Below are 10,000 nucleotides of genomic sequence, written 5' to 3'. Positions count from 1 at the left end.
TATCCAATAATGTATGAATTAATTTAATCATGAATGTTGACATTGGACAAGAGATTTTTATACATCGTGTATGCGTGTATATATATATATATATATATATAATATACATACAAAATGTATATATAAAGTGTATGTATAAATATGTCTCGGTTATCATAATTCGTACATCAACCTAAAATATATTTATGAATTGATTCGAGTAATAATCAAACGTGCAAACCTTTAATATATTCGACAGAACTGTTGAGAACATAAGTGCATAATATCCCCAAGTTGGAAAACGTCCTATAAGCAGCATCATTTGTATCCAACCCAACAAAATTGCGATGCTGATGGAATGTAATACCAACTCGGGTGTAAGCATACCGTTTGACGTGGTCACGACGAAACGTCTATTATTGGTGACCATTGTGCAGACCATGAACGATAATGCGGCACTAACGAAAGAGAGCCATGTTTCGAATTGTCTTATGTAATGTCTGTTAATAGAAAATTCATTTTTCAATAAGATATAATAATAATACTAATAATAATAATAATAATAATAATAATAATAATAATAATAATAATAATAATAATAATAATAATAATAATAATAATAATAATAGAAAGAAAAATCTGATAATGACGTATGATAATATTTGTATTACCTTGGTAACATAATAATTTGGGCACTGTTATAAAGTAGTACCATGATCGAACATATAGTAAGTACGATTTGCGATACAAGATGGTTACCTTGTCGAAGAAGAGTTATGGCAAATGTTGAGAGTGAAAAAACGAAAGATATGTAAAGGAATAAAAGAAAGAAGAAAAATATACGTAATTTGGCCCATTTCAAATGTAGAAACGATTCGATCAATGGATGCTGTAAAATTGCCAATTGTTCGACGTTCGAGGTGCCAGCTATAAGAGCTATGATAACGTTTGTTTGTAATTCGTTCTGCGGCGCCAAAATATTGAAATCGATGGAAATCTGAAACATAGAAGTATACCATAGTACGATGATAATCGAAATTCTAAGAGTTTCTTTGATTATTCACAAAAAGAAAAAAAAAAAAATTAAGATAAAAAGCTAATTACTTGTGCATCTTCGCCAATATTTTGATGATTGATAAATCGAACACGAGTATCCATGATATCCGTTAGAAACGATATTGGACCTGGCATGTGAGCAAACACTACGTCAATAACGGTTTCACCGCTTTTCGTTTCAGCCGATAGATAGCCACCGTGGTCGATCAAAACTTTGGCGCATTCACGATGACCTTGATAACAAGCTTGGTGAAGGGCTGTCCGACCGTCCTGAAAAAAATGCATTTGACTCTTGCATATGTTTTATAGTAGGTAAACATATATTGTATACATTTATATATTTCGAAGAAACGTTTTAAACGATAACAAATCCATTTTCAATAAATCATTAGATTCATCGAGATATAAGAAAAATAATAATTTATCGTGAGTTTGAAAGGATCTTTACCTTGTCGCATATGTCGACGTGATCTCTACGTATCTTTTTAAGTAGAACGAGTAGAATTTCTAGATTTCCGGAGTCTGCCGCAATATGAAGGGGAGTGCTTTTCGTGTCGGCGCATTGAAAAAGGGGCCACGCGTCACCTTCGAGCAACCTTCTTACCGCCCTGGGACTTCCCAATGCTGTTGCAAGGTGCAATGCCGTTGAACCTGTGCAAATACGCATGCACGTACATTCTATTACCTTCGTTATGATTTACTCGTGGCTATATTCGAAGTAAAAGACAAAAAAAAAAAAAACCGTAAAAAAAAGAAATCGAAAGACACCGTATTTTTCAACTTTGTAGAAATATAAAGGGTGTTCGATAAATGTTCCCTACAAAATTTTCACGAGTTTACGAATGTGCGTTAATTGCAGATGAACATTATTTGCGCGAGATTACTTGCTGAACATTTTTTTTTTTTTTTGTGAAAATGATATATCATAAAAAAAAAAGAAGAAGAAGAAGAAGAAGAAGAAAAAAGTATAAGATAATTAATTAGTAAGTTATCTCGGATATATTATTGAACAACGGATTATACTCTAATGCATGTTGATTTTTTTTTACATGTAATTTATTAAACGAAATCCTATGTTAACACCCTGTATAATGTATATGTATTTACCTATTGGATATATATATATATATATATATATATATATATAATATATACCTGTGCCCGAGTGTATGACATTCGTCGAAGCCTTCGCGGAAACGAGAACGTCGATAATTTCAACGAACTTCGACATCTCGATAACGTCGTTGGAATTCACATTACATCCCGCCAGTAGCAATGCCGTAATACCTCGCTCGTCCTGTGCGTTAACGTTCGCACCAGCCTCCACTAAAGTTTTCACCACGTCGGAATGATTATTCTTTGCAGCCTGGTGCAAAGGAGTTCTACCGCAACATTCTGGTACCGGCAGCTGCGGTAATCAAAATTCGTCGTTACATTCCCCGATTCGATTTTTATCATCGCGCATATTACTCGCTATATCGATTCGTTTCTTTATTACGGCGACATATTGTAATGGCATTTGAAGATTATATTTTTCTTGTTTTCTTTTTTTTTTTTTTTCTTTCCTTTTTCCTTCCTCCCCCACCCCACCCACCCTTTCTACCACCTCTTTCGTTATATTAACGCACTACCAATTAAATTTTGTTACATTGATCTAAAGATAATATTACAATATTTTATATGTAAAAAAAGAAAATGTCGCCGTAACGCGAGATCTACGAAGTGACAATATTATTAATTCGACGTAAGGAAAGAAAAGGAAAAAAAAAAAAAAAAAAAGAAACAAGTCATTTTCATTAATTTTCCCTTATATGTATGTCTCGAGAAAAATTCAAGTCAGCTCGATTGTTAACGACGATTAAAAAAAAGAAAAAAAAAAAAAATAAATAAAGAAGAAAAAACAAAAGGAAACGATAACGAGTCAGTAGTAAATATAAAAACTGCGCAAAACAATTAAAATATAACACTAACGTCTTGACCAATGAGACAATCAATTTTACTAGTATCTTGAATTTTGAAGCCATGCCTGCGACAGGAATCAACGCCGATCCTAGTATCCGTGAAACTTTTGTTTTTTAACAACCATCGAGTTACCTCGAGATGACCGGCGTGTGCGGCATAAAATAAAGCACTTCTACCGATTTTATCGAGAGATTTAATGTCAGCGCCTCTTTTGAAAAATCGTTTCAATAAATCCAAATGACCCTTCCAAGCGGCCAAATGTACAACTGTTATACCGAGTAATCCAAGTGGTTGAAGGAGTACGTTACTATCATCCTCATCCAAGATTTTCAATGCCTCATTGATTTCATCATTCTCTATCGCCAACATTAGTTTCACTCGATTATTATCATCCTCCATATTTTTTTAAATAATTAAATAATCGAATACGTTCTATGATATTTCGAAAAATTACGACCCTTTTCCTTTTCTTTCTGTTTTTCTTTTTTTCCGTTTTGTTTTGCCCTTATTTTCTTCTCTTTTTTTTTTTTTTCACATACAAATATAAATTATGTATATTCGTAAACGTGTCGATATTTACAGTATACGTTTCGAATAAACAAAAGGAACTGTTCACATCTATACGTTCCAGAATCAAGCCAGTACCAAAGTATTTTTCACGTATCATAATCAAGAGGATGTGGTTTTACGCTGAGGATGTGGTTAATATCCATGGGGCCTTTTAAAAAGAAATTGATTTAATTTCACCGTATCTGTCGTGATTAAAGATCAATCAATCGATTAGTTTTTATCAGGGCAAATTTAATTCATACTTCCTCTCTTGTTAACAACATCATGTTTACGTCGTCCCATTTTATTATCAATTACTCCGACTAATATTTCCAACGTAAAATCTCATTATATTCTATATCAAATTGCCTTTTTAATATCTTAATTCTTTTTCCTTAAGGATTTATGATCCTTAAGGATAAAAGAAAAAGGATAGATTTCTTTTCTCTTTCTCTCTCTCTCTCTCTCTCGTTACAGAAAAAACTCAGAAATTGTAAGCTCGTAATTTTTGTTCTGTTTTTTCTTTTTTCTTTTTCTTTTTTTTTTTGTTTTCCCTCCTTCAACGTAAAATAATGATTTTAGGAAGATAACAAAAAATCCTTGTGTCATTCTCTACATTGTCATACATACATATATATATATATATATATATATATATATATATATATATATATACATATATGTATAGATATCAATAAGCGTTTTAACCTTGAAACATTTTATCATCCAAGCGAACATAAACGGTATAACGATAATAAAAATCGAACGAATGGCAATGCTATGATATTATGTTTCGTTACCAAAGTTGAACTATTTGGTATGCTAGTAATATTGATATCGAAATCCATCAACAGATACGGATAACGGATAACGTTTTCTTCCGCGGACATGCTCCGAAACAGGAAAGTAACCGGAGAGTGTCTACGATGAAGGTGATGTTAAACGTGACCGTTATCGGCCGAATACGCGTATGATTACGTCAATACATACTACATGGGTATCCCTTGAACGAAGTTTGCAATGGTTCGTTGTATTTGCATATATATATATATATATATATATATATATATATACATATATATATGGATATGTAAATATATGTGAATGCGTAATTCGTACACGTAGAAGAAATTGTACGGATGTATACATACATCTAAATAACGTTATGTATACTAATATATACATAAAGAGATAGAGCTAACACACATATACAACACACGACACATACATACAAATACACATGCACATGCACATACATATACATATACACATATATACATACATATGTATACTCAAACACATACATATATACATACATATACACATACACACGTATATGTAAATGACTAGGGTATGTATAAGATCCAACGGACGAGAACGGCTTCACCTACGATATTTCTCGTTCAACGAAGGCACCTATACTCTGACGCAATACACGCGCGTTCTCACGTTCAATCAACCGTAGAGTATTACGTTACCTCATAGAGAGAGAGAGAGAGAGAGAGAGAGAGAGAGAGAGAGAGAGAGAGAGAGAGAGAGAGAAGCAGAAGGAAGGCCCAGTACACGTTTGACCACGCTACTGAGAGTATCATCCTTCCACAACTCGTACGACGTTGGCCAAGAAAACCGGTTCCAAGTATAATCCTTCGACTACGATGCCCAATTGTCCAAAGTGCGACAAACCAGTGTACTTCGGTATGTGTCAAGTCGAATATTAATCGTATACTTACACAGATAGATAGATAGATAAATAGATAGATAGATAGATAGATAGATAGATGCATACCGTAGTTATGTACCGTAGTATGTCGAGGTATTTTTTTCTTAATTTTCTTTTTCTTTTTCTTTTTTTCTTTTTTTTCTCTTTTTTCTCTTTTTTTCTTTTTCTTTCTTTTCTTTTCTTTTTTTTTTTTTTCTTTTTTTTTTTTTTTTTTTTTTCTTTAATTTTCGATCATTCGTCCTCGTAAATAAGTACACTATGTTACTTATCAAAATGATGACCGTGAGAAACTTTATTATTCGATCCACGAGTATTCTCATAAAATATCTTTGAATTTGTGGGATTACAAATTGACTTCTCAAATTTACGTCGTTGCATTCTATAATGATGATTTACGAGTATGAGAAAGAGATAGATAGATAGATAGATAGATGAATAGAGAGAAAAAGAGAGAGAGAGAGATAGAGAGAGAGAGAGAGAGAGAGAGAGAGAGACCATTTCATGGAGTTCGTTCATCACATTGAAAGTAATAAATTATATAACAAGACGAGTTAGTGGTAATATTAGTGTCGTCCCGTAATAATCGCATTAGGTGAGTCGGTTAGATTCTTTATATATATATATATATATATAAATATTCTGATCGTCTTCCGTCATCTCACTCGTATTTCTTTTGTCGAGTAAGCAAAAGCAAAGAAAAACAAAGAAAGAAAGAAAGAAAGAAAAAGAAAGAAAAAGACAAAAAAAAAAAATAAAGAAAAAAGAAAGAAGAGAAAAGAAAAGAAAAGAAAAGAATGAGAGACATAGCCAATTCTTTCACATTTTCTAATCTATTATATTTAAATGAAAATATAATTTATTTGATGCAACGAACGAATTACTTGGGTATATACAATATAACGATTGATAACTAACATACATATACATAGTTACGTACTTGAATAATACGATCATTGAATATAAATTAGATGTGTACACATATGTGTGTGTGTGTGTGTGTGTGTGTGTGTGTGTGTGTGTGTGTGTGTTTGTATAAATAAGAAATGACGGCATCGATGATGATGATGTCAGGATGTTCGATCTCGTGGTCCACCTTGACAAACTTGTCAGTGCTTTCGATGCGTGTAATCAAATATGGAATACGAGTGAATTGCGACCATCATGGAATGCTTCGTTACACACATATGCATATATATATATATATGTATGTATGTATGTATATATGTATGCACTTTTTTTACTTTTTTTTTGTCCCTCTCTCTCTCTCTCTCTCCCTCTCTCGGTCGTTTCGTTCTTTATTTCACTTTTTCTTTCTTTTTTTTTTCCTTATCTTATCCCTTTTTTACTTTCTTTTCTTTTTCCATTTCCTTTTACTGCGCAGAATAGTCGATCGAATTTATAAATATTCACGAAGGATTCGTTGGGTGGGAGGGAAGGGATGAGGAGGAGTGGGATGGGGTATTGAGATACTCCTTCCAAGTTTTTCCTTGCGTATTAATGAAATACTGTAAAAAAAGAAAAAAAAAAAAAAAGAAGAAAAAGAAAAGAAAAATAGCAAATTCTCTTGTATTTTTTCTCTCATATATATTATTTACGTAACTATAATGTTTACTTGATCAATATATTAAAAAAATAGAAACAAAGTAAAAGAAAGAAAAAAAAATATATATATATAAATATGTAATATTTTGTTTTTAAAAATGTAAAATGTATCATCGATTATGCGAACGAAACGCAACGAAAAATACGCATACATATGCATTACACGAGTACAAATATAAATCGCAATTACGTAAATTATACGAGTCCTTGAGTGATAAAAAAAAAAAAAAAAAAATAAAAAAAAAAAAAAAAGAAAAAAGAAAAAAAGAAAAAGAAGACTAAACGGAAAATATATATATAAAACGTAACAAATTGAACAGATAGTAAAATGAATTATTCACGAAACGTACGATAAACAAATGACAAGTCACTTATTTTTTTGCACTTAGTGGATATTATTTTCTAAAATAAAAAAAGAGAAAAATATGTTCGCGTGTAATGGGAGAACGTAAGGTATAGAGAGTGACTCATAAAAAATTATCGAATACTTTTTAAAACTTTATCACATCTTTTAATATGATCCGTAATATACATTATCGTCTATTTTTACAATAGAATTATAAAAGATAGGATACTATCTTCCTAGTTCAACTATTTCATCGGATGCATTGTATATATATATATATTATTATATATATATATATATATATTATATATATATATATATAATGGATGTCATAGAATATGTATATAGAAAAAAGTATGACTATATATCAGAAATGACTATATGTCAGACGTGTCGATCAATCAAGAAATCTTGAAACATATAAAATCATTTGAAACACATAATATCTCTTCGAAAACAATGAAATTAATGATCATCGTATTAAAGATATGTATTTACTTATTTATTACTTATTCTAGTATAATTTATGAACTCTTCCAAAAACGTATTTAATTTAAGTCGTTGCAATCTGGTTACATAAAAAAGGAAAAAGAAAAAAAGAAGGAGAAAAAAAAAAGAAGAAAAAAAATATCTGCGTAGAAACAACATGTCTAGCATACGCGTACACACACACAGACATACAGACACATACACACACACACACACACACACAGTACAATGCAAAACAACATATGTACAGAATACCAGAGCAATGAAGATAAAATGTTACGGATAAACGTGGACACACGTGGCATATTGTTAGAGAATACGATGCAATAGTGTATCCTCTTTTCCATCATCCGATGCACTTAAATGTAAAAAAAAAAAAAAAAAAAAAACAAAAAAAAAACAAAAAAGAAAGCAAAAAGAGAGAGAGAGAGAGAGAGAAAAAAAAGAAAAAAGTAAAAAAAAGTTTCGTATTGAGTCGTCGGGCCGCTTTTAATTGCTCGCTTCCTCTTTCGAGTACCACTCTTTTAAGACCCGACAAGGTACTATTAGGGTTGAAAGCAGATTTTTCTGTATGCGTTGCTTCCATGCTACTGGCATGTAGCCCACCTACGTACGTCAGCCATCGCCGGCCATTCTAATTGGTGTAAGGAGAGTAAAGAATGAACGAAAAAAAGGTGCTGTTAGAGGAGTAGGAGGAGGAGGAGGAAAAGGAGGAGGAGGAAGAGGAGGAGGAAGAGAAGGTTAGCGAATTAGAGAAATGACTCTTCTTTACTTGTCAAGTGGTCCAGAGTTTGAAAGGGAGAGGAAGGGTCATTGGCCTTTAACTTCTACAGCAGAGCACCCATTGGTAGACATTTTTTCGCAGGTGCGAACCAAACTTTAGGGTGACGAAACTGTAATAGCTGTAAATAGAAAAGAACAAAAACGAGAGAGAGAGAGAGAGAGAGAGAGAGAGAGAGAGAGAGAGAGAGAAAAACTTGATAATCGTTGTAAAATCTTTGACATTCTGTGACATCACGAATTTATCTTTAACGTTTGTTCCTACTCTTCCTTTTTCTTCTTCTTCTTCTTCTTCTTCTTCTTCTTCTTTCTCTGTCTATTTGTCTGACTATATACTCGTACAGAGTTTCAAACTACGATTCTATGTTCGATTATATACTTATGTTCATACTCATTTATTCATCAATATGTCGAATTGAACAGAAACGATTGCAGACTTGATTTATTATTAAAATTGAAAGGGAATTGACTATCGAATTGGATCGTGCTTTCGAAAACAACGACGACGACGACGACGACGACGACGACGACGACAACGAACAAACGAAGCGTCCGGTCGTGTGGACAGTGACAAAGGTGTTCCTCGTGCTCTAGGGGGTGATCGAGTAGTAGGTAGATAATGATAATAAGACGAAGACGAAGACGGAGAAGAGTAGAGAGGAAACAGGTTTGCAGAAGAATGGACCAGGTCTGCGGTAGTCGTGGCTATGGAACGACTCGGTCGGCTGAGTTTCGAGGAGGAAAGGAAAGAGAGAAAGATGGTTGGTGGTTGAAGCGAGAAGCACCTCTTTTTATATGCCTCGACTCCCCCGAGTAAGCGAGATAGAAAGAAAGAATGAAAGAAAGGAAGAAAAAAAAAAAGAAAAGAAAAAAGAGAAAGAGAGAGAGGGGAAGAGAGAGAAATAGCCCGGGACTCTGGGTTACGTCTGGGATTCGTGGCACACCGTATGAAAGGAGCGAGTGCGATGGAGACAGAGAATGTATGTATGTATGTATGTATGTATGTATGTATGTATGTATGTATATATGTATGTATGTATGTATGTATATATGTAAGTAAGTAGGTGTGCATGCAAGGGGTAGGAGGTTAGCTGCAAGGGTGGACGGTCTGCCGAGGAAGTAAAAAAGAAGCAGAAGGGGGTGCAGGGAAAAAACAAAAAAATGGAGGAGAAGAAGAAGAAGAAGAAGAAGCAGAAGAAGGAGAAGAAAAAGAAGGAGGTGGAGGGGGATGATGTTCCAAGGCTATGCAATCAGCAGCCGCCGATTGTTTGGCGCCCGACAACTCTGTGGGGGTTGCAACGTGCTGCTGTTGCTGCTTTTGCTGCTGCTGCTAACGCAACGATCCGTGCTTGCACACCGCTTTCTCTTTCTCTCTCTCTCTCTCTCTCTCTCTTTTTCTCATTCTTTATTTCTTTCTCTTTCTCTTTCTCCTTCTGTGTCTGCCTTTTCGCGTTGGCAATGAACGCCAGCGATGCTTGACGATTATGCGCTCGCTTCTCCGCCGGCAGATAATTAGG

General features: G+C 33.6%; 2 protein-coding genes across 5 annotated transcripts in view; one reads left to right on the top strand and one right to left on the bottom strand.

Moving 5' to 3' along the window:
• LOC118443728 (transient receptor potential cation channel subfamily A member 1 homolog) overlaps positions 1 to 4,094 on the bottom strand; it is a 5,304-nt gene extending 1,210 nt beyond the window's left edge. Inside the window, exons 1-7 of one of the 4 annotated variants that reach the window (XM_085655550.1) lie at positions 3,007 to 4,090; positions 2,191 to 2,443; positions 1,484 to 1,686; positions 1,084 to 1,305; positions 651 to 976; positions 367 to 479; positions 221 to 285 (exon numbers count right to left, since the gene is read on the bottom strand). In XM_085655550.1, coding sequence (XP_085511676.1) covers positions 221 to 285; positions 367 to 479; positions 651 to 976; positions 1,084 to 1,305; positions 1,484 to 1,686; positions 2,191 to 2,443; positions 3,007 to 3,396 — 1,572 coding nt within the window. In that variant the 5' untranslated portion in view covers positions 3,397 to 4,090. Of the gene's footprint in view, positions 1 to 220; positions 480 to 650; positions 977 to 1,083; positions 1,306 to 1,483; positions 1,687 to 2,190; positions 2,444 to 3,006 lie in introns of all 4 variants that reach the window. The other 3 variants (XM_085655543.1, XM_085655556.1, XM_035871125.2) reach the window with 3 other exon arrangements.
• Positions 4,095 to 4,966: 872 nt separating this feature from the next.
• LOC118443732 (cysteine-rich protein 1) overlaps positions 4,967 to 10,000 on the top strand; it is a 9,708-nt gene continuing 4,674 nt past the window's right edge. Inside the window, exon 1 of the mRNA XM_035871149.2 lies at positions 4,967 to 5,241. Coding sequence (XP_035727042.1) covers positions 5,202 to 5,241 — 40 coding nt within the window. The 5' untranslated portion in view covers positions 4,967 to 5,201. The remainder of the gene's footprint in view (positions 5,242 to 10,000) is intronic.

Source organism: Vespa mandarinia, chromosome 1, assembly GCF_050613455.1.
Source record: "Vespa mandarinia isolate Hongniang chromosome 1, ASM5061345v1, whole genome shotgun sequence".
Lineage (NCBI taxonomy): Eukaryota > Metazoa > Arthropoda > Insecta > Hymenoptera > Vespidae > Vespa > Vespa mandarinia.
The sequence above is the reverse complement of the archived record's forward strand: the minus strand, read 5'-3'. Positions and strand labels throughout refer to the sequence as shown.